A 25,290-nucleotide genomic window follows, 5' to 3' on the forward strand; every position below is an offset into this window, starting at 1 on the left:
TGCCGCGGTTGGGCTGTTACTGCTCGCATAGTAGGCTCCACAGGCGCTATACGGTCAGGCACGCCTCTGTACCGTGACATTTTCACGTGCAATTGGTCGACGATAACAAGGCACGTGCACATGCGCGTACTAATTCCCATCGCGTCCTGCGGCCAGCTGTGCAGTTTGAACGTCGTTACGCAAACCGTTCTGGAGTTATGACGATTTTACTGTATAGTTCAATAATTGTCACCCTGTATCTGCCTTGGAACGAATTTTCAACCATGTGCCCATATGACCTGTTTTGCTCCTTATCCTCTCAACGATTGTTTCCCGCTGTTCACCGAGCGAGGTGGCGCAGTGGTTAGCACACTGGACTCGCATTCGGGAGGACGACGGTTCAATCCCGTCTCCGGCCATCCTGATTTAGGTTTTCCGTGATTTCCCCAAATCGTTTCAGGCAAATGCCGGGATGGTTCCTTTGAAAGGGCACGGCCGATTTCCTTCCCCATCCTTCCGTAACCCGAGCTTGCGCTCCGTCTCTAATGACCTCGTTGTCGACGGGACGTTAAACACTAACCACCACCACCACCCGCTGTTCGACCCGAATTAGCAAATTATCCAGTGTATATGTTGTTGGACTAAGGTGTTTCTTTTAAGGCTTACTGTGAGCAACAGTGGCAACATATTTGTTTGTTTGTCGTTCGGGTCGTTTCCTGCTGTTTGTTCCCAATTAGCAAAATTACCCCGTATTCGCATTGTTTCTCGTAAGGGTTACTTTGAGCAAGGACGGCAACTATTTGTTTGTTTGTCGTTGGGTATTTTGTGAGAGCCATGAAAAGTTCCTTTCGAAACGAACAGTTAATGGAGATTAGCAATTTATTTTCTACTTTTAGACATTGTTATAGGAGAGTTGAAAATATAAATGTAGGCTTGGAAAATTCCACTCAGAGAAGCTAAGAAACAACTCACATCAGCGGCGAATTTTTCTTTTTAATGGCGGTGCGTTTGCATTGGCTGTTTCCAAAGAGACAGCTTCAATGGAGTCATGTTTTCTGGTCCAGCATGAGGAAACAAGAAAACACTATCGGTCGGCATCAGGACAGCTGATTTCCTCCTTGAATCTGATACTTCATATTGCCCACCTCCGGGAAAGTCTTAGTGATCAGTCAAAAGTATGGCTCGCGATTACAGATGACTTGAACTGCATTGTCTGATATGATAATTACACAATGTGTATGGAAAGATAAATACCGATATCAGTGACGTATGAAATAAGGGCGGTAAAAGGTACTGACAGGGTCCAGAAACCTTTAACAACGAAGCACGTTTTGCAGGGACCCATTTCTGTACCAAAAGATTAATTCCCACCTTGAACTGCATTCCTACAATCTTTTAGTTACATTCATCAACAGCAGAACATCAACAAATAGAATATAGACTATTGTGGAGTAAGTTTGACCGCCTGTTATAGCTAGTTGTTGAGCGAGAAAAGACTTGCTTTAAGGCACTGGATTCAGCTAACAGGTACAAATAATGGATGCTGAACAAGGGAGTGGACGCAGCTGGTAGAGCAGGACAATAGCATCTATCTACTAAAAACTAAATGTCCCATAAGGGAAACACGTTGATGGTCTTTGAACATTCACTGCAGTTAATAAAGATGCCTCACAAAGGAACAATAAACAGGTTACGCTTCCCAAGAATTAAGTTAATAAAGTTGCTAACGCCTTTACAGCTACAGCCTCTCCAAAACACACACACACACACACACACACACACACAAGAGAGAGAGAGAGAGAGAGAGAGAGAGAGAGAGAGAGAGAGAGAACGCCCAACCCCCCCCCCCCTTTCCCTTCACACAGACACACATGCACCCACGCATAGAACCAGACAGTTGATCTAAAAATTTAATTGTATTTAGTACATTACTTGTTAAATGCGTTATTCTAAAGACGGTAAGTAGATTTCCTGAATGACAATGGACATATTAGGCGTTTATAGGTCACAGCGGTAAGAAGCTCACACAGGTCTCGATTTCAGCATCTGACAATCGGCAGCCGAAGGAGCGTAATTAAGGTTATATGACTGTTGAACTGCTATGTTTTGGCCAACTGGCTTTTCGAGTACGTTGTACTACACAGTGTCGAATGTGCCAAAAGAAAAAAGACGATGGCGTAGGAGAAGGATTGAAACTTGTTCTCCGCAGTAGCGTATTGTCACGACAGGTGGGCTAAACGCACGTGCGAGGCTCTGTCATTAAGAACTGTGCTTCCATACGTTGAATGCCAATGGTCTTAGTGACGTCTGTTTACCAAAACAAACCGCCGCCGTATCGGCAGAACCTCTGTGCCTGACGAGACTATCTGAACAATGAGGTGGGAAGGTTCGCACTCTGCTTCCACGTTGTCGGTCTGTCACATTGTGACGTGTAACATTTCTCGTGATTCAAATTTAAACGGAAACTTCTCTCAAAGCTTGCTGCATTTAAAAATGAATCGAACAGCTGCAGGCTCCTTCCCGCATACGAACAAGAAAGTGCTGCATCTTCCTTGTATAACTCCAAGGTGCTACATTTTCAGGATATAACTCTGTGCACTAGAAACTAGGGGATGAATTGTTTTGTTCTTATTCAGAGATCATGAGGAGAGGGAACCCCTACAACCAGACAAAGTTTCAAGATACAATGAAATAGTGTACGCTTGCAGCTGATCTTGAACACAAATGGCGGGTGATAACCCACATGCACGTGGAAACGAAATCCGAGCGTTGCTCCCACCTCCAGCGGCAGAACCAAATGATATTTGAATGTTCTGGTTCTGTCACTAACGACGGCCCAGTGTTCAGTACAAATATGTCGAAAGTAAGAAACACTCAGCTTGGACAGATAGGACTGACGGAGTACATCGAAAAAGTTCAAAGAAAGGCAGCACGTTTTGTATTATCGCGAAATATGGGAGAGAGCGTCACAGAAATGATACAGGATTTGGGCTGGAAATCGTTAAAAGAAAGGTGTCTTTCGTTGCGACGGAATCTTCTCACGACATTCCAATCACCAACTTTCTCCTCCGAATGCGATAATATTTTGTTGACACCGACCTACATAGGGAGGAACGATCACCACGATAAAATAAGGGAAATCAGAGTTCGTACGGAAAGATATACGTGTTCATTCTTTCCGCTCGTATACGAGATTGGAATAATAGAGAATTGTGAAGGTGGTTTGATGAACCCTCTGCCAGGCACTTAAATGTGGTTTGCAGAGTATCCATGTAGATGTAGACAGCCTTTGCCGTTAATCACATCACAACGAATTTCTTCAGGTATACCCAGCCTGCTGAGCAACAAGTCTTCAATTTATTGCAATTCACTCTGCTGACGCACTCATAGAAGTTTCGATGGCGATATTTTGCTATTGAGGTTAGTCTGTCTTGACCGTTCCACGTGTGTGGTAATAGTTGTTGTAGTAGTGAGACACCTAATATGTGTTCTGTTTAAATTGCGGAAGATAGATCTGATTATTGTATACGGCCCCATGAACAGTAATGGACTCCTACGCTGTAAGGCTACATTCAGAGACAAAATACAGCCGAATGTCAAAACTTTACTCGTGAAACGAGATCCGTAACTTGAAAAATGATGGATCGAGTTAGACCAGTAACTCTTTGTACACCAAACTAAGAAGAAACCATTCTTCGGGATTGGAAAACTGGAAATTTGTGGTAAGATCTTATGGGACCAAACTACTGAGGTAATAAGTCCCTAAGCCTACACACTACTTAAACTAACTTACGCTATAGGCAACACACACCCATGCCCGAGGGACGAATCAAACCTCCTACGTCTTCGGGATTCACAGTAACACGTAATACTTCTTATAATGACTGTATGGACGGCACTTCCCGCGCAGTTCATGTATCCGTATCGTAACGAATTTGAGTAACGTTTTACAGCTGCCGGTCACCGTTGAATCCGTTAAAACTTCCTGACAGATTAAAACTGTGTGCCACACCGGAACCTGAATCCGTAACCTTTGCCTTTCGCGGCCAAGTGCTCTACCAGCTGAGCTCTCCAGGGACGACTCACTACCCGTCCTCTCAGCTGTACTTCCGCCCGCAAAAGGCAAAGGTCTCGGGTTCGAGTCCCGGTCCGGCGCGCCGTTTTAATTCGCGAGGGAGTTTCATATCAGCGCAAACTCCGCTGCAGAGTGGAAAATTTCACTTTGTCAATATGTGGTCTGTATTTTTAGTCTTCTTCATAGACGAGGCAACTGTTGGAAGCGATTTAACAGACAATATTGAAAACTTACATTTCTTAAGCGGATGAAGATTTCATGGTACGTTTCAGGATAGAGACCAGCAGCAACTTGATGTTGAATTGCATCTGGCTGCCTCGTAGATACACATGCTCTTCCAGCACGTTTTAGAGTGACTGTATACGATGACTTTATTCTGAACTTTGTCCTAGAGTTAATGCGAGATGATGAGAGAAAGCAAGTCGTCTATACACGATGGGGAACCGTCTCACTTCAGTCACATTTCTTGGAGATGCATTGGGTGGTATCTGCTGTGACAGATAGGTAGGTGAAAGACGACCAGTTACAAGGCCTGCACGTTCTCCTTGACCTGTCCATAATTGACACCCACAGGCCACGCAAAAAAATTGCCTTTTTTCTAACTGGCAGAAGACCTTGCTAATGCAGAGACGCTACATCACTGTGCTACAGAAGCCTGCAAAAACCATTCGCTGTTGTTCGCAGGTATTTGAAAGCGTGCTACCGCCCATGACCTGACGAGTTCGTGTGTGTGTGTAGAGACAAGGCAACGTTTGTTACGAATTTCTGACTTGGAAACTTTCTAAAACGTTGTTTTATTAAAAATAAAAAACGAAGGATTTTCTGACTTGTATTGGTGTTAAGTGTGTGGGGCAACCACCCTAAAGTTTTTGCGCTCTCTTCAGTCACAACATGTCGAGTACTCACCAAGGCATCGGCGGCATCGGTGTGCGACGGATGCTCCGAGAAGGCTGGGTTGTCGTGGCTCATGTTGTGGTGGCCGCTGCCGAGAAGTGCCGCTTCTGGTACCTTTTCTGAAACACGAGACATCACGCTTCAGTTCCACCTGTCCCAGCCAACGCAAAGATCGCGAGTTATGGTTACCCGAATACGCAGGCACATGATGGCAGCTGAATTATTCCACACATAAATATCATAAAATTTGTGCTAAATTTTCTTCTCAGTTATACGCTGTTTAATAATTTTAGAATTTTTAGAAGCACATAATGTAGAATATTTGTCCGTCGATAATTTTATGGCCACTGAAAAAGTCATTTCATACACTACAGAGTTCCTTAACTCCTTGGAATTGTCAGAATCTCTATTTTTTACTTACCTACTCACCGCCGCTCATCATAAAAAAACTACTTATATGCGAGTGCAGCAGCAGGTAACAGCTAGAGATTTTATAAATAAAAGCGAATACGAGATGGAAATCCGCTACTAATTTATTGGTACCGAATAGCAGCAAGGATACCGCTGGTCTTACTGCCCACATCTGGATGATCGATCACCGCATTTAATGATTAACCGCCAAGGACATTTGATTCGGGTACTCTGCCGCACATTTCACACTGACTAAGAACGCCACATTATCCTGAAAACAAGGCATAAAGTAGTTTCAGACACTTTTGTGGGTAACTGCTGTGTGGTCTGCCAAGGGGCTCACCGTACCCTCAAAGGGAACGCTGATACTAGTTATTTCCACGCGTGGTCCGATACATCCAACGTATATCCCAGTTGTTACACCAAGGTTACCTACGTGGAGCAAGGTATTTGCATCCGCAAGATTCCACTTTTGCCTCGTGGTAAATGACAGGCAAGCTTCCTCTTACCACTATTGCTATTGAAATTTCGAGAGCGTACTTTTCGGGAAGAGTCGGTCAACATATCACTTCCTCTCATGCGTGTCTCTCGAAATGACGACAACGAAAAAAGTCGAGAAAATAGAACTAAGACAAAGGCTTACCGACAGTCGTTCTTCCCGTGCGCCATTCGTTAATGAAAAACGGAGGATCAGTTAGTGGTACCAAAGTACCCTCTGCCTCACACCGTCAGGTGGCTTGCGGCCTATTTTTGAGGTAGATGTTGATGTAGAAAGTAACACTGTTTTTGTGTTCGAGTCACTGTGGGAGAAGGAAGGAAGGTTAGTGTTAAACGTCCCGTTGACAATGACGCCATTAGAGACGAATCACAAGGTCGGTATGGGGATGTCCTTATCAAAGGAACCATACCGGCGTTTGCTATAAGAGATTTAGGGAGATAATCGAAAACCTAAATCCGTTGTTGTGGTATGACTCGCTGTCGTCCCGAATGAGAGTCATCTGTTTTACCACTGCACCGCCAGGCTCGGCGGTGTGGAAGGATATCAGATTTAGCCGTACCATTGGCAAGCTGTCTGGTGATCAAAAGCGGTACGTCACAGCCTCTTCTTCGTCTATCACTCAAACACTGATGATATGCAGTCGATTCCACCACTAAGATTCGAACCGATAGATTCTGGTTCGAGCATCGTTTTCTCTCGGGTGAAGTCTCCCGTGGCAATCTGTAATATCGGAAAGCGAAAACAGTTCGATTTTATTCAACTGAATGGTGATGTTAGATCCTAGTTGACAGTAAGACAGTGTCTTCAATGCGAATCCAAGTAACACTTTTGTTTTCTCGTATCTGTTTTCACTAAAGTGTAACGTGACCTATCACTTCGCCTTAACGGCTGAACGCAGCTATCAAATTTGGTCGACTCTCAAGCGGCTGTAGTGAATATCTACCAGTGATCTGAAAATCACTGATTTTTGTCTGTATGCTGCTATTATAGTCGTTTAAAGGTAATTTGTGAGCTAGAGTTTACGTACAACAGTCACGCTGATAAACTGTATTGATACTCCAGAGAATGTTTATACAGTGAAACGGGAAACAGGTAAACACTTTCGTTCAGTAGGAGAAAGTTGCTGTTCCAAGTTCCCTTGGGATACACAGAGAAGTGTGTCGAAGTGAAAAGACCGCAGCTTGGCGAAAGATCTGAACACAGGGGGTGCTGTTGCGGGTCGACTAACTGCAGCTTACATCGTAGACGAAGCACCAGCTTGTACCTAATGACAGAGGAGTACTTTGTATGAAATACGATCATCAGCTTTTACGTTCCTCAGTTAATAGTGTACTCATTTCTCCTCCTCATTTCTTTTGCCATTTATTTATTCGTCTCTAAACCTGCACTCTATACGTTGCATTTCAGATTTCTCCAAAGTCTTCTAGCTTTCAGAGGGAACAGCGATACCACTTTACCCTCGTCCCCACAGATTCTTTTAACTGTCTTCATTGTTTCACCAACAAACCGATTAAATAATGGTGGTCTGAATGGGATCCTTAAAAAAAACTGTTGATATTCTGCGCTTATGTTGACATTCCCATTTTATATTTTCATCTGGTTGAGTTTGTTTGTATTTCATTACTCTTAGCAACAATATTCTGGAAACGTTAATTCGCTTTGTACTGCGGAAATCAGTCTCCGTTTATATACCTCCACGAACGCTATAGATTGCACAGTTGTTTGTTGATTTTATTTTATTTTTTTCTGTCATGACTGCTGAGTAGGTTTTTATGTAGTTTTAACATTCCTAGAATCTAACAGATAATCTGCGTCAACTGCAGAAATAGCCTTTCTATTCTGTTGTTTGTCGTAATAAAGCACAGACAGGAATTCATGTTTTCACATTATTGTTACTATAACGCAAGATAGAACTAGATTGCTCTATCTAGAAATGAGCTCATTTTTAGAACCAGTAAAGTTTCTCGTTTAATCCTTTTTTATGCGTTTTATTTCTCTACAGAAAAGTAGGAGGCTTTCTCAAGATTCGACGGATTGTATAGTTTGGTTCTCTTTAATCAAACTTCAACGAAATGAGAGTGGGATAAACGGATTCCCAACCGGGAGATTGGGTCGTGACGGGATTTCTAGTTTCGGAATTCGCCCGACCTGAGATAGCCTTGGTAAGAACGGAGGAATTTAGACTGTTTTTACTATCGACATAAAAGTTTTCTGAGTTTGGTACAGCGTCATAATGTAAAAACTACTGCTGCTATAGAACAGCCAACGTTTCGGCCACGATTGCAGCGGCCTTCTTCTGGGTCTAATTGTGCGTTCTAGCTATGCAGTGTCCTTTATATTTTGTTGTTAGTGTTCACTGCGCGTGCCATTACGTCATAATTTTAAAAAGGTAGTTAGTTTATTGGTCACTTAAGGAAGAAGGAGGAGAGGGAACTTTATTTTCAATAGGTTATTGCGGTGGAGGAAGAACGTGACTTCTGTTGTCCATTGGCTCTTGTGTTATGTGCTATGATTGGTGGCCACCGTCGAATGAGAAGTTTGCTGCTGTTTACCAACTGCTGGACGTCGGCCGCGCGGCGGCAGTTACTCGCCGGTAGTGCTCGTGCCTCGTGTTGACAGTGCGGTCTGTTGGGCTCTTGATTGCTGGCAGCCAAGATGGGGCAAGCCTGAGTCCATCCTCCCTGTTCATCTTATTACGGTGTTTGGGTAATACTTAAATACTTGAGTAATACTTAAACACCCTAACAACATGAACAGGGAGGATGATGGACTCAGGCTTGCTCCATCTTGGCTGCCAGCAATCAGAGCCCAACAGACCGCACTGTCAACACGAGGCACGAGCACTACCGGCGAGTAACTGCCGCCGCGCGGCCGACGTCCAGCAGTTGGTAAACAGCAGCAAACTTCTCATTCGACGGTGGCCACCAATCATAGCACATAACACAAGAGCCAATGGACAACAGAGGTTACGTTCTCCCTCCACCGCAATAACCTATTAAAAATAAAGTTCCCTCTCCTCCTTCTTCCTTAAGTGACCAATAAACTAACTACCTTTTTAAAATTATGACGTAATGGCATGCGCAGTGAACACTAACAACAAAATATAAAGGACACTGCATAGCTAGAACGCACCATTAGACCCAGGAGAAGGCCGCTGCAATCGTCGCCGAAACGTTGGCTGTTCTATAGCAGCAGTAGTTTTTACATTATGACGCGGTACCAAACCCAGAAAACTTTTATGTCGAGTGACTGGCTGCGGAAGCCTACGCAATTATGTTTTTATTATATTCTGGAGCGCTGCGTTCCAGACAAATATTTAAAGAGCTAGTGTTAGTGTAAAGATGTGTGACAGGCTTGACGACATTCGACATGTCTCAGCATCACAGCCATTGCATTGTGACTATGATAGAAATGTGCTTAATCTGATTTGTTCCTATTTTATTCATTCCTGTTTAAATTAATTGCTATTTAAAAATACAAAAGTCTTGTATTTATCGTACTCACCGCACGTAATTTTGGAAAAATCTAAATCCCGATGATAGCAGGACAGAGACTTGAACCTCACTCTTACCAACACAATTTGGGGCATGTGCGAAAAATAGTAAACTATTGTACAACTGTCTTATTTTTGTACGAATGGCAGTTATTTTCTGTCTTTGTTAACAGCAAGTTCTCTGTATTGGGAATTCAAGACATTGTGAGGATTCTCACAAGACCTGGACGTGGTCTGCCTTTCCTTCAGCTCACAAAATCTGTATTTATGTCATTCTCTCTGATTAAAGGGAAACTTAACAAAAGAATACTTTGGAAACCGGTTTGTCACTCTGTATTTTATATGCAATGGCTAACGGCGAGGTCAGTATTAAGATTTGCAAAATATTCTCTCAACTGTAAATAAAAGACTTAAACACTATAGGTCTCCGTTTTTTGTCTGTTAATCAGCTGAGTGACGATGTTCGTAAGTCCAGATGCCACTGGTCATGGACTAAGCGCCACACCACGTTAGACCTCGATGCGCCAGCTGCCGATCATCAGCTGCTACGGAATACGCTACGGCCTCATGTGTTCCCGTTGCATCAGAATTAAGTCACGCGAAAGGCGATAGGCGCAGGACATTCGACACTGTCCTGGCGAGCGCAGAAAGCAGCGCGCAGAATGGCGGTACGGCGGTCGGCTTTCTGCTGGCGGAACGGACTGGCTGGGGCCAGCTCTCCCGAGGTCAGCCGGTGCCCGGCCACTCGCTGCGAATCGCTTCGTACGTAACCGGCCTGCATCGAGAGTCCGTCACAAGAGAGGCTCCCTCTTGCACTGCGCCGGCAGTTGTATGCTCTCCCACAGATGCTGTTTATCGAGAAAAGAGCCTAATCCTTCTGTGCGTTTCTTTTTAATCAGTTGAGTATTCTGCGGGAGAACTGTTACATTTTCAGCCAACGGAAATGCTCTACGGGAGAACTGTTATGCTCTCAATTAATGGAAAGATGCTAGGCCGTATGTAGGACATGCAGATTCCTAAGCCGATCCTTTGGAGCGCGCACCCTACCGGTGGAAATTTTGTGATAATAAATGCGCAAGTACGGCATTTCAGGAAAAGTTACGAATTAAAAGCGTTTAACGCAACATTTAAGGCGTATTATTCAACTGTAGAACATTTTAGTATACAATATACACCGATCAGCCAGAGCATTATGACCACGGACCCCCTATCGACACAAACCCGCCCAGGCAATAGCAGCATCACTTGGCCAGGAGCCGGCCGGGGTGGCCGAGCGGTTCTAGGCGCTTCAGTCTGGAACCGCGCGAACGCTGCGGTCGCAGGTTCGAATCCTGCCTCGGGCATGGGTGTGTGTGATGTTCTTAGGTTAGTGAGGTTTAAGTAGTTCTAAGTTCTAGGGGACTGATGACCTCCGATGTTTAGTCCCATAGTGCTCATAGCCATTTGAACCATTTGAGCTTGGCAAGGAATGACTGCTTATCAGGCACACGCACGTTGCATGTAATGTAAATGAGCGTGCTGTCCGTGTGTAGAATGGGGGAGGCGCCCGGTCTATATGAGTCTGACCGAGAGCAGACTATGATGGCCCGAATGCTCGGCACAAGCATTTCCGAAACTCCATGACGTGTCGGGTGTTCTAGGAATGCTGTGGTGAGTGTCTTCAACACTTGGCGGAACCAAGTTGAAACCACGTCCAGATGTCGTGAGGTTGGGCAGTCACTCATTACAGATGTCGGGCGTCGTAGGCTGGACAGACTGGTAAAAGAGGACAGGCGTCGAACTGTGACGGAACTAAGATCAGACTTTAATGCTGCGCAGAGTAGAAGTGTGCCGAACACACAGAGCACCGAACACTGCTAACGAAGGGCCTCCACAGCTGACGACCCATGTGCCAATGTTAACATCACGACATAGGTATTTACATTTCTGGAAGGTGAATGTCAACAGCCGTCGAATAATGTATTAAAGGGTATTTGACCGTCAGCTGCTTTTAATTTTAATTATTAAGTAATGACCAATGTATTGTGATGGCTGAACCATTTTAATCCTTATCCATGAATATGGTCCACTACTGAAACCGACTGATATTTGGGTTTAAAATTAAAAGCAGCTGATGGCCAAATATGAATTTTATACATAGGCACCTACGACTGAAATGGGCACTTGACCATCGGCACTGCAGACTGGTGTGGCGGCAGAGCGTTGCATGGTTGGCGAACCTCCATATCTTCTTCATCATGCCGATGGGAGGGCGCGAATCCGTCGTCTTCCAGGTGAACAGTTCCTTGATACCTGCACTGCGGGACGGAGACAACTTGGCCGCGGTTCTGTTGCGCTCTGGGGAACGTTTACGTGGGCATCAATGGGTCCAATGGAGCTCGTGCAAGACGGCATGACGGCTGAGAAGTATCATACACTGGTTACAGACCACATACACCCCTTCATGACGATCACGTTTCCCGACGGCAGTTGCATTTTTTCAACAAAACAATGCGCCATATCACAAGGCCAGGAGTGCGATGGAGTGATTCGTGGATAACAGTGGCGAGTTATAGTTGATGTCCTGGCTCCCGCACTCGCCAGATCCGAAGCCGATCGAACACATCTGGGATGTGATTGAACGTGGCGTCACCTCTCATGTCGCTCTTTCCGGAATTAACGGGAATTAGTTGCCTTGTGTGTGCAGATGTGGTGCTAACTCCAGCGATCTGCTAAGGCTTCATTGCTTCCGTGCCATGATGCATCGCCGCTGTTATCTGTGCCGAAGGTGGACATACTGGCAAATGGGTAGGTGGTCATAATTATCTGGCTGATCAGTGTATTTCATTGAGTGTGGCTCAGGGGCGGGTGCATGTCTTTCAATAGGACGCCACTTCGGTCCTTGCGTGTCCCTAATTTACCTCAGTTATCGAACTGGACAAAGTGAACGTACAGTTTAAGATGGAATCCGAATCACGTGCCCTTCCTGGCGAATACTGATATCTTTGAGAAGTGAAGGCTAGATTAAAAGTAGAGTGAAAATTTCCGTTATCTGACCAGGTACGATCCCGCAACCAATCGCGTTCCAAGCAACCGCTTTATCACTCGACGATCGGGCCCTACATTTTTTAATGAATTACCGATATTTGAAAAATGAAACGAAATGAAATCATTAAGATATTTGACTTGGTTTATTAGTATCACTATGAGCAACTGCATTTTTTTTGTAAAAAAGGAAGAAAAGACTCAAATCAATATCTATACAAAAAGGTATTTCAGTTCAAGAGAATATTGCAACTATAAGCAAACATACTTGTTACTCAAATACAAGATAACAATAGGAATTTAATAATCTAGCAGATTTTGTGTATAATTAATGCTATAAAATACTGACCCGAAAAATCACCCTTAAAATAAAAGTTTCAAATAAACCTATTAGTTTGCACCTACACGTGATACTGGTGAAGCTACTTACAATATCTTCTAAACTTAGTTGTCCTAAACATCACTTTCAATCATATACGTATATAAAGTGTATTTCTGATAAAATGTTTTTATTTGTAACTAACAAAATAATAAGTGAAAGGAGTATTATTTACATAGGTAAACGTAAGAAAAGTTACTCTTTATGAGGAGTTTTTAAAATAGTTTACGTAGTTATTCTCGAAGAGTTCAGCAAAGAGTTATATATACGCTTTCGCTTACGCCATAGTCCCACAGCGATCGCAGGGTCGGCGTGGTTACAACGGATTTGGCAGTGTTAGGGATGGCCAGATGCCCTTCCTACTGCCACCGCGTACCCCCCAGGACAGGATCAGTGTACCCCAACTGTCTGCGTCTAGCGTAAACCTTGAAACAGTGCGAACGTGTTTCAGATGAATGCGACGCGTGTAACTGAGGCGGAACGTGGGGACTAGCCCGGTATTCACCTAGCGGGAAAACCGCCTAAAAACCACATCCAGGCTGGCCGGCACACCGGCCGTCGTCGTTAATCCGCCGGGCGGATTCGATCCGGGGCCGGCGCGCCTACCCGAGTCCAGGAAGCAGCGCGCTCGGCTACCCTAGTGAGTCAAAGAGTTATGTATATATATATATATTTTTTTTCTATCATGCAGCTGACTAAATAGAACATTTTATCTATCATGCAGCTGACGAGTTAAAAAAAACTGTGTATACATCAGTTTAATTCAGATTTCTATAAATTTTGGTTAGAGAGCTAGAAACATTAAAACTTTTAGTAGTGGGTGCAACATACTGTATATAGTTGGCTGTGCTCAGATGGGTGTTCTGATGGCTAAATGTTCACTTCAGTGGGGTGTTCAAACAAGTGCTCATTTTCCTGAATGCACAATTCAATGCGCCTTCTCAACGACCTACGGACTAGAAGTAAAGTTGTTGATGTCACGGAGAGACAAGCTTCTTCAGTGCACTGTTTGCTAGTAACTCCTCGAACAACATGACGTTGACCAAAAATGTATGAAATAACATCATCGCAGGAGACGAGAAATGAATTTACAGCTTTGATATTCGGAAAGAGGTCCATTTTTTCAGTGGCTGGCAAGAAAGATTTTCACTTCAAAAATAGCACAACAGTCCTTTTTTCGAAAGCAGTGAAATTTTCCATTTCAAATTTTTCCCTAAAGGTCAAATGATCAATCGTCATTATGTAAAGTGTTTTTAAGAGGATGAACCAGAAAATTCACAAATGTAGATCTCGTTGTGGCAAGATATTAATTGCAAGAGTTTTGAAGAGGTTGTACCAGAAAATTCGCAGACGTAGGCCACAGTTATTGCAAGATAACTCATGTATCCCTAATAATGATAACGTGCCAGCTTGCTTAACTCTATAAAGTCGTGGGATTTGTGGCAACAATCTTGTGACTTTTCAGCTCTCCCCCTCCCCCCCCCCCTTTCCCTTCTCTCCTCCGCTAAATTTTTGGCCGACATTGCTCCAGTTTTTTCTTCTTTCGGTCGAGAAAGAAGGCCATTTATCATCGTTCAAGACATTAAACAGAATTCGTAACCGGCACTGAAATCCAATAGAAGGTTTCCGGGACATCGTGCTGAAATGACAACACTGCATGGACAAGTCTGAGTAGAGGAGGGGGAAACGTTAATGGGGACAAGACTAAGTAAACTCACCGAAAAAATGTTACTCAACCCGATAAAAGAGCACACTGGTCGTTTTGAACGCTGTAGAATTGGTACAAGGTAATCACTCAAGGTAGTGAAGAGTTGTCTTGTCTGCGTAGCAGTCGGCTGTATGGGCTCAGCCGCAGTAATATGAGTTGACATGGAGTCGTGACAGAATGGCAGAAAGGAACTGTCCTGTTTGGACGTACTTATTACCACACTGTGAATTAAATTACCCGATTAGTTGGAATATCAACATGGACTGTCCGACAGTTCTACAAGGAATGTACCAGTAACAACCGCCGAAAGAAGATCCTAAATGACAAGGGCCCGAGACGGGTGCCTTTTCAATGACAGTCGTTTTCAAACCCGACAGACATGGGGGCATCTAACCTTTTTGCAGCTGAAGACTGCGAAGAACGTTCGGAATACACATTTGGAATCAGATGCCCCGCGTGAGTTCGTTGTTCGCACAACACATAAAGCTGCACCTTTACCGTGGGCCAAACAACACAGAAACTGGGCAGTAGCTGAATGGAGGCACGTAATGTGGTCCGATCCTCATGCCCTTCCAGACACACATGGAGGGACGCTTATCGGCTGAGGGTGACACGGCGGTCGGTCGGTACCGTTGGGCCTTCCGAGACCTGTTCGGACGGAGTGTGGTCCTGTGAGGTGTAAATTTGCCTTTTTGAAATGATGCAACCGATGAAGTACATTTTCAGCCCAATGAGGCGTGTGTGGAGGATGGTGCTGAGACCAGAGGTTCCTCGATGTTGTGGGGGTGTTTTCCGTAACATGCCTTGAACACATTCAGGTTACCGAGAATATAAAGAAGAATGTTCAACATTCTCGATGTTCAAGTATTGTCCTTTCATCTGCTATTTCATGATGATTGCGTCGTTCACACAAACGTCCTCCAAGATGACAAAAGTCTACTCTATCACCCTCTCGCATCTAGACTGGCTTGCTAAATCATCCGATATTAAACCCATAGGGAATATCAGGGGCTGTTTGGAACAGCGGATGAAAAGCAGACACCTCGAAATTAGTCCTCCAACACCGGTTCCCGTGAGATCACCGAAGCTAAGCGCTGTCGGGCGTGGTCGGCACTTGGATGGGTGACCATCCAGGCCGGCATGCGCTGTTGCCATTTTTCGTGGTGCACTCAGCCTCATGATGCCAATTGAGGAGCTACTCGACCGAATAGTAGCGGCTTCGGTCAAGAGTACCATCATAACGACTGGGAGAGCGGTGTGCTGATCCCACGCCCCCCCCCCCTCCCCTATCCGCATCCTCCACTAAGGATGACACGGCGGTCGGATGGTCCCGGTAGGCCACTCGTGGCCTTAAGACGGAGTGCTTTGTTGTGGTATAGTATACTGCGACCTCTTGAGGAAAATGCGTAATAAACACTCTCATTTAGAAGAACGCTTGACGCAGCCTCGACCACCCATTGTCGTCGCTCCGCTGGACACGCTCCACCTGTAACCCTGAAGACAGCGGACCGCTGTTTCGACGGGCCCAGATGACCCCGTCGATGGCCTGTCACGCATCGGCGCATCCCTGTGCTTCCTGTCCGCGTCCTCGCTCTCCAAGGCCATACTCTAGCGGAAGCAACAATAGGCAGACCTCGCGGTGAACTCCGAGTGTGTGACCCGCAGCTGATTGATATTGCGGATGCGGCACCTCGCGGCTCAGCTCTGACGCGCGGTACGAAGGACGTGTCCCTCACTTCTTTGGTAACGACGCCGTATAACAGCATTTATCAGCAGACCGAGTCTCACCGTACGGCTGTGGAATACTTACGACGAGCTAATTCCGTGGTACCCAGCCTCGTCCCCGGCTCTGATGACCTCTACGTCGACGGGAAGTAAACTTTAACCTTTACTCGTTTTCTTGTAATGTTCTACACCGGAAAATTTATTGCCCTGCATTCCTTCTCGTGTAACGCAAAGATATTGCAGTTGCTGTAGCTTCGTCACGTCAACACATCACGTCCGCTAGTCAGAAAGACAGTGGAAAGTATTCTATGCGATTGCAGTTTTCCTCGGCTTATTCCGCTGATGAATTCCTCTCGGGTTATCAGCCGAGTGGTGGCGTCGTCTTGTAGCAACGTTTCAATGAGTTTAGTACCCATCATCTTCTGGCGAAGATGATGATGATTATGATGATGATGATGGGTACGAAACTCATTGAAACGTTGCGACAAGACGATGCCACCAAGTGGTGGGAAGCCGGGTTGATAGCCCGAGAAGAATTCATCAATATTCGTGTTCTTTACAAGAACTGTAATGTGACAGGAGCACAAAGCTACAGCGATGCTTTAGGTGATGGAATAAGCATGTAAGGATAGTGGTAGGGAAGGCGAATGTTCGACCTCGGTTTATTGGGAGAATTTTAGGAAAGTGTGGTTCACCTGTAAGGCAGACCGCATATAGGGCACTAGCGCTACTGCTTCTTTAGTACAGCTCTAGCGTTTGTGATCCCCGCCAGGCCGGATTAGAACACTACCCTGGAGCACTTCAGACTCGTTCTGTTAGGTTTCTTACCGATAGATTCGATCATCAAGCAACCCGCCAGGGTAGCCGAGAGCGCTAAAGCGCTTCTTCCTGGACTCGGGTAGGCGCATCGGCCCCGGATCGAATCCGCCCGGCGGATTAATGACGAGGGCCGGTGTGCCGGCCAGCCTGGATGTGGTTTTTAGGCGGTTTTTCGACATCCCGCTAGGTGAATACCGGGCTGGTCCCCACGTTCCACCTTAGTTAACGCGTCACAGACATTTGAAACACGTTCGCACTATTTCACGATTTACACTAGATGCAGACAGCTGGGGTACACTGATTCCATCCCTGGGGGTACTTGGTGGTGGCAGGAAGGCATCCGGCCACCCCTAAAACTAACCTTGCCAAATCCATTCTAACCACGCCGACCCTGCGATCGCTGCGGGACTATGGCGTAAGCGAAAGAAAGAAAGTAGATTCGACCATCAAGCGAGTGTTACAGAGATGCTTCGGGACCTCATATGGGAATCACTGGAGAAAAGGAGACGTTCTTTTCGATTATCGCTGTTGAGAAAATTTAGAGAACCGGTATTTAAGGCTGACTGCAGAACGAATCTACTGCCGCTAACGTGCATTTCGCATAAGGACCACGAAGATATGTTTAGAGAGATTAGAGCTCGTATGGAGTCATAGAGACAGTCGCTTTTTACTTAGTTCTGTTCACGAGTGGAAAAGCAAAGGAAATGACTACTAGTGGTACGGGGTACCCTCCGCCGCGCGCCGTACGGTGGCTTCGGAGTATATATGTAGATGTTGCGAAAGCTATGTTTAAGTACCACGTAGAGCGTGATGAATGAAAAACATTTCCAGTATTAATTCTCGTTGTTCTTAAAGGAAGCAATATTCGACAGAACTATTATATACAGCTGAGCCACACAATTTCACTCAGATATTCAAGTATTTTCAGCAGTATTTAAAAACAATTATGAGTACATAATAGTTGAAAGCATTATATGATTTTAAGTGCGTTGAGGAACTACTTCTGGTATTTTCCACTGCGAACTCCTGACGTGTTGTGTGCAGAATTTGTTTACACTGTATAATACTGCCTCATATTTTTCAACGAATCAAATAGCGTACTTTGTGTAAATCTAAGGCACTGCCAGTGCCGATTGGGCCGAAACTTGAGTCTGCACTCTTGGAAACTTTCTGCCAGATTAAAACTGTGTGCCGGACCATGACTCGAACTTAGGACCTTTGCATCCATCACTAACTCATATCCAATCTCCCAAACTTCACTGAAGTTCTTCAGCACCTTGCGGGGTTAACACTCCTGGAAGAATGGATATTTCGGAGGCGTTGCTCAGCCACATCCTAGGCGTCTGTTCCCAGAGCGAATTTTCACTGTGCGCTGATTTGAAAGCTGGCGGATTGAAACCCTATGCCGGATCGGGACTCAAACACAAAAGTCCCAGATTTGAGTCTCGGTCTGGCATATAGTTTTAATGTACCAGGAAGTTTCAAACCAGCATATACTCCACAGCAGAGTGAAAACTCATTCTGGGAACACTATGATAAATTTTGGACGCGGCTTCTTGAGACCACAACAAGGCATACGCTGAAACCCCTTTGTATATGAAATATTAATGTTGACCATCTTAAAAAATCATTACGTGGGAGGCACGAAACAACTGTTAATAATGTTCTCTATTTCCTTCTATGTATCCATTCTGTGCTATAACATTTGTATGGCGGTTTAAATCCCTAGGACTACAATTCATGCCGGCCGGGGTGGCCGAGCGGTTCTAGGCGCTACAGTCTGGAACTGCGCGACCGCTACTGTCGCAGGTTCGAGTCCTGCCTCGGGCATGGCTGTGTGTGGTGTCCTTAGGTTATTTAGGTTTAGGTAGTTCTAAGTTCTAGGGTTCCAGTTGCACTGTTTGAGCCTGCTTCGCGGACCTACTACTAAGTTGTCACTCGTTCCTCTTCTCCGGGTTTGAGTCCTGGTTCGGCAGACAGTTTTGAAGTTTGAGGTAATGAATCACATAGACAGTTATATTAAACACATCTACATTTTAGCGTGAGATGCAAGATTAACGACGCCCCTTGATGTTTTCTACTTACTTGCTTAATAACTTCGAGAAAAGAAACACGTTTTAAAACAAAGGGGGCGAGCCAGCAATAAAACTTCCAATCTTAAGATTTCCTCTGTGCATCTTCATATTTTCTCGGCGCAATGATTGCTCCATAAAATTTCAGGCGTGCAGCCGCATAAATTTCACTTCTTCTTCTGATATTGCGACTGTATACCTCCCAGCCATCGTTCAGCCAGATTTCCTGTTTAGCTCTTAGCTGGTTTATCACCTAGCCAATTTATTCTGTGCAGCGTAGTCTAATTTCGTCAGTACTAGTCATTAAGACTAGTTCGCAAACATTGCTCAAAGTAACAGAAAAACAAGTAGATGTAAACGAGTGGAAATACAGTTGTAATTTTTTCGTGTGAGAACTGTAGCACCACGGCTATTAGAATAAATTAACCCGCAGATGTGAAATTCAAATCATGAGAGCGACTGAATGAAACGGAAGCATGGCTGTTAGGCACAATTTTACGGGTTTAGCTCTGCGTTTTATTCCCAGCTTAATTTCACAGTACTTACAATCTATTGCACAGATAAGAGACGGCGATATATTTGAGGCTTTGAAGGATCAACGAGAATCCCTACTATCAATAGCTGTTTACTCTGCACTTTCTTAATACTTGTACTTAACAAACATTGGACTGTGTAAAATATGTTAATAGTGCAATGATCAGGCTAATGCTAGGGAAGGGTCACGAGAGGATAAGTGAACGGTTTGGACAGTACACTTGTGACGAGAATAGCACAGTCCGCATTAGTTCTAAAGAAATTTCGTGAAATTATCCAGTGGTTTTCGAAATCGCCAGTTCAGGTGGCATCATCTGCGAATAGATTCTCTTATGTTCACTATATATGGTCTATGACTCTGTGTGAACCTAGCCACATGTGGCAGAACAGTTAAAGCACTTGTATCTTGATAGTGAGGAGCAGTATTCAAAACAATAATTTAGGTGTGCAACGGACTTCCCATCTCATTTGAGGAAAATGTTGATACGGTTCCTTACAAGACAAAATGGTTCAAGTGGCTCTGAGCACTATGGGACTTAGCTTCTGAGGTCATCAGTCCCCTAGAACTTAGAACTACTTAAACCTAGCTAAGCTAAGGACATCACACACATCCATACCCGAGGCAGGATTCGAACCTGCTACCGTATCGGTTGCGCGGTTCCATACTGTAGCGTCTAGAGCCGCTCGGCTACACCGGCCGGCTTTTACAAGACAATGCCTATTGCTGCCACTATCCTCATTCATTCCAAGCAAGTGTTCCGTTTCCAGTGACGTCGATCTTGGTTTGCGAGACGTTTAAAGCAAATTATTATGTCTTATGTGAACATAACGACAAACGTTCAGAAGGTGTTGACTGAACGTTAAATGCGGACTACATCGTGATCTACGTTTGCTCGTCATTGAGTAGCTGCATTTCTGTACTTTGTGATTCATCTTCACTTTTCTTGTTCTTTTTTTTTTTTCATTTTAACGCAAAAATTATTTTCTTGCGTGGTTCCGGTAAGGCGGAGTGCTTGCACATTTTTCAGTAGACCCTTGCGGCTTGAAACATAGTTGATTCATGTTGTAGCTCCGTAACATAACTTTTTTTACTGTGTGATTATTGGCCTCATGCCTAACCTTCATCCTGGATAATCTGGATTTCTTTTAGGGTTTACCGCGATAGGAGAGTCGGCTTCTCCACGTCTTTTCAGCCTTCTTTGCCCTACTATCGAAGAATGTAGTGTCAAAGAAGAAGAACTCTGATTGATGACAGGATAGCGGCAGTGGTCATGTTGCATAATTAGTCCTATCACCAAATATAGCACCAGATTATTTGATGTCATGTGAGTACTTTATTTCTTCGTGTCTAAATCAGGAATCGAATGAAAATGTATTCTGGGGAGTATCACACAGCCAAGGATACGTGCAGATCTCAAGACATTCTGGAGCACTCGCAGCAGGCGACGATACTCCGCTATGCAAGGGTTCGCGGCCCACGTTCTGAAGAGCCACCATAAGTAACTGCAGGCTCTGAATAACGCTGTACTATTCAACGTGACCTTCCTTCCCGTCTATTTCTCAGTTATTTATTTTTAATTTCGACGATACTGTTTTGTTCGCTGTGTATAGTAGCTCTGGTTTTGAATATTTGTAATGATTAGCAGCTTGCAGTACCTATTCATAAAAACAAGTAACGTCTATGTGTCCTTTTCACCCATGTATGTTGCAGCACAACTGACTCCTGACGTCCCAAGATTGTACAGTCTCGCATCTTCTCAGCACTAGTGAACCTGACGTATAAATCGACTGCTATTGACAGTCACTTTTTGTAACTGGAATCGCCGGCCGCTGTGGCCGAGCGGTTCTAGGCGCTTCAGTCTGGAACCGCGCGACCGCTACGGTCGCAGGTTCGAATCCTGCCTCGGGCATGGATGTGTGTGATGTCCTTAGCTTAGTTAGGTTTAAGTAGTTCTAAGTTCTAGGGGACTGATGACCTCAGAAGTCAAGTCCCATAGTGCTCAGAGCCATTTGAACCATTTTTGTATCTGGAATTCTGCTGCTATGTTAAAGTGAAAGTGCAACTAGAGGGACGGCTAACTACATGTATTCAGTATCCACGTTTATCAGAGAGGTATTTACATTTGTAATCTTGAAGTACGAAGGCTATCATAAAAATGCGTAGCAAATGAATAAATTTAATCAGATTAAAATAACAGGCGTTCTGTTATTCCAAATTATTGCGCCGACCACATCGTCATTAGCGACCGAGCAAAAGCTTGGATTGGCACAATATCAGCGATGTCCGTTCTGAAGTCTCTGCATTTGGCTTATGCGATTTACAGGGCTCGCATGAAACCTACAGTAAATCTGAGTGACTGAAATGGAAGCTGAACCACCGCGTTCCGAGTACGAATCCAGAGTCGTAACCACTTTACCACCTTGCTGGGTTACTTGTAGGAAAAGTGCAAATTTTAGCGGCTTAAATAACGCGATACGCAGTAATTAGGTTTTATATATGAATGGATGCATTCTGCAGTTATTTTAAAAGGAATTTCTTTAACGACCTTTGTGGAGATCATTCGAGTGGAGCTCTGGCCCTGAAAAGACAGAAGGAAGGAATTGGCCGTTTACCTTCCCTGTTCAAAGAATGATATCTACATTCACACGAAAATCATGGGAAATAGAAACGAGGATTATCTTACGAGGATCTGAACCCAATCCTCTCGTAAATGAGTCATGAGCATTGGCCAATACACCGTTGCTTTCGGTAGTCGCAATTATTTTTTTCTGTGGCAGTCTACACTGTTGACTTTTGTTCTGTTTTATTACACTCTCTCAGTTGTAAATAAATTGCTATTGACACTTGTGCAAGTCCCAGAATGCCGGACTAGACCATGAACTAATAATCAGAGCTATAGACAACACAATTTTTAGTACAAAACTTATTTGTAGTTTAAACGTCATTTTAGATTTTGGTTCTCTGAAATTACGTTGTTGTAGAAACAGTTACAGAAATGTGTACACGTGTTCAAAAAAATGGTTCAAATGGCTCTGAGCACTATGGGACTCAACTGCTGTGGTCATAAGTCCCCTAGAACTTAGAACTACTTAAACCTAACTAACCTAAGGACAGCACACAACACCCAGCCATCACGAGGCAGAGAAAATCCCTGACCCCGCCGGGAATCGAACCCGGGAACCCGGGCGTGGGAAGCGAGAACGCTACCGCACGACCACGAGATGCGGGCAATGTACACGTGTTCATGCCAGGAAAAAACATATATTTTTAGCGAATCCTTCATCCAAACAGGTTTCAACCGATTGTACCATTTTACAGTACATTCTTATTTTTATTTGATACCTTAATTAATACTCATTTTGTACGACAGTCGCTACGGTCGCAGGTTCGAATCCTGCCTCGGGCATGGATGTGTGTGGTGTCCTTAGGTCAGTTAGATTTAAGTAGTTATAAGTTCTAGGGGACTGATGACCTCAGAAGTCAAGTCCCATAGTGCTGAGAGCCATTTGAACCACTTGTACGACACTGATTAGACTTGCCTGGACAGCACGGCAGCGGCACACGTGTATTGATGTCATCTATACGTTATATAAATTAAAGTCCCCCTTCGTGTTTTCTGTCTGTATATGAACGTTAATCTCAGGCAGTACTCTTGGGATTTTGATACGGCTTCCTTTGATAGATTGATTCACGAGAGAGGTTTGTTTATATAATTTATGACCACTACGCCAGGCAAATCCTACGGCCTGCGATACTTAACGCTGCCCGTCGCTAGTAAATACTGTTTCTATGAAGGTAGTACTTAAAAGATTCGAGTGCTATTGGTAGTAGACATTTGCAACGTTGTAGTCGCTTCCTTTCCACGTGAAGAACATATGCATAAAGAGAATAATATCAGAAGAAATCGTGGCACACTGCCTAGCCAAAGCTAATGAATTGTTTTACGAAAAAATAAAATAACAATTGAGGTATGCAGTACAATTAATGATAATGGAACAGATGTCGCAAAACCCGTTTTGTCATCGATTCGAGAAAGTTTTGTGTTTTAAGTTATCAATGTATTCACTTTAAAAATTATTCTTTTATGTTTTAGGTGCAGACGAGACCGTGCTCTCGACATTTTTCAGTAGGTTCTCATTTTTATTGGATACCTTAATCATTGCTCCTGTTGTACAACATTGATTGGAACGGGCTGGATAGCATGGCTGCAGCCACACATGTATTGGGATAATCTACACGTACTATAAATTAGAATCCCCCTTCGCGTTTATAAGTCTGTATGTGAACGCTAATCTCAGGAAGTTCTGTAGGGATTTTGATAGAATTTCCTTTGTTGTTGTTGTTGTGGTCTTCAGTCTGAGACTGGTTTGATGCAGCTCTCCATGCTACTCTATCCTGTGCAAGCTTCTTCATCTCCCAGTACTTACTGCAACCTACGACCTTCTGAATCTGCTTAGTGTATTCATCTCTTGGTCTCCCTCTATGATTTTTACCCTCCACACTGCCCTCCAATGCTAAATTTGTGATCCCTTGATGCCTCAGAACATGTCCTACCAACCGGTCCCTTCTTCTTGTCAAGTTGTGCCACAAACTCATCTTCTCACCAATTCTATTCAATACCTCCTCATTTCCTTTAATAGACCGATTTCCTTTAACAGACCGATTCATGAGGAAGGTTTCTTTATATAATTTATGATCATTACGCTAGACAAACCGTACGGTCTGAGATACTTAATGCTCGCTGGTAAATACTGCTTTTATGGAACTAGAACTTAAAAGATACCAAATTTGGAAGATCCAGTTTTTATAATTAATTGTAGTTCACTCGTTACGTTCATAAAACGGGCTACAGGGGAATCACAGTCACGTACAAGAAGCGAATTTCCTTTCCTCTATTTTGTATTTCTGGCATTGTGACCGAATGCCTTACCCGACTTCTTCCCACAGTTTTCGGGGAGCACCCTCACTCCGCTGTAATGAGTCACATTGTTGGCACTGGACTCACGTACACAGATTCCCCTGGATACGGTACCGGTGCAGGGATCTCCTCGCGTTCTCCGACTCACCTGCTGCCGCTCCCGTGGCTGACTGGTCCTGGATGAATGGCAGCGCCGGCAGTGATAAGTAAGCACTTGGGTCACGTCCTCCGGATGTGCAGGCGTCGCGGCGGAGAGCGGGACTGTGCCGGCCAGCGTCCGTCGCCGCTATTAAGCGCGGCGGCTACCTTACGCGCCCACCCACCCCCCACCACCTGCGATATCGCCCGTGACGCGGTGGCCGGCGATCGCCGCGTCTCTGGCGCGCGAGGTGGCCCTCTACCTGGAAGAGTCACCGCGAGGAACTTTCCGCTTTCGCAGTTTCCTGCGCTTCGCCAAGGCTGCGGATGCTCGCTTCCTGACTGCGCGGGGGTCGCGGGATTAACTAGGATCACGGCCCGCGAGCGAAAACCATTCGTTGTGTGTTCGTTTCTCTACGTAGAAGTACCTCTTTCAATGACCGATCACACACATTCGCAACGACTCACCAAACATGAAGACCGGCAGTAATTCGCGAGGTTTGTACGTGTACTGCGAAAGCAAGCTGATGCTTTATGGCGCAACATACGCTACTGACCATTAAAATTGCTACACCAAGAAGGAATGCAGATGATAAACGGGTATTCATTGGACAAATACAT

General features: G+C 44.6%; 1 protein-coding gene across 2 annotated transcripts in view; it reads right to left on the reverse strand.

Moving 5' to 3' along the window:
• Positions 1-25,290, reverse strand: part of LOC126480792 (proton-coupled amino acid transporter-like protein CG1139) — a 318,621-nt gene that overhangs the window by 35,548 nt on the left and 257,783 nt on the right. The window contains exons 1-2 of one of the 2 annotated variants that reach the window (XM_050104104.1): positions 24,680-24,805; positions 4,961-5,067 (exon numbers count right to left, since the gene is read on the reverse strand). In XM_050104104.1, the coding sequence (XP_049960061.1) occupies positions 4,961-5,023 (63 nt within the window). In that variant the 5' untranslated portion in view covers positions 5,024-5,067; positions 24,680-24,805. Of the gene's footprint in view, positions 1-4,960; positions 5,068-24,679; positions 24,806-25,290 lie in introns of those variants that run through there. The other variant, XM_050104105.1, reaches the window with a different exon arrangement.

The sequence above is a fragment of the Schistocerca serialis genome, chromosome 5 (assembly GCF_023864345.2).
Source record: "Schistocerca serialis cubense isolate TAMUIC-IGC-003099 chromosome 5, iqSchSeri2.2, whole genome shotgun sequence".
NCBI lineage: Eukaryota > Metazoa > Arthropoda > Insecta > Orthoptera > Acrididae > Schistocerca > Schistocerca serialis.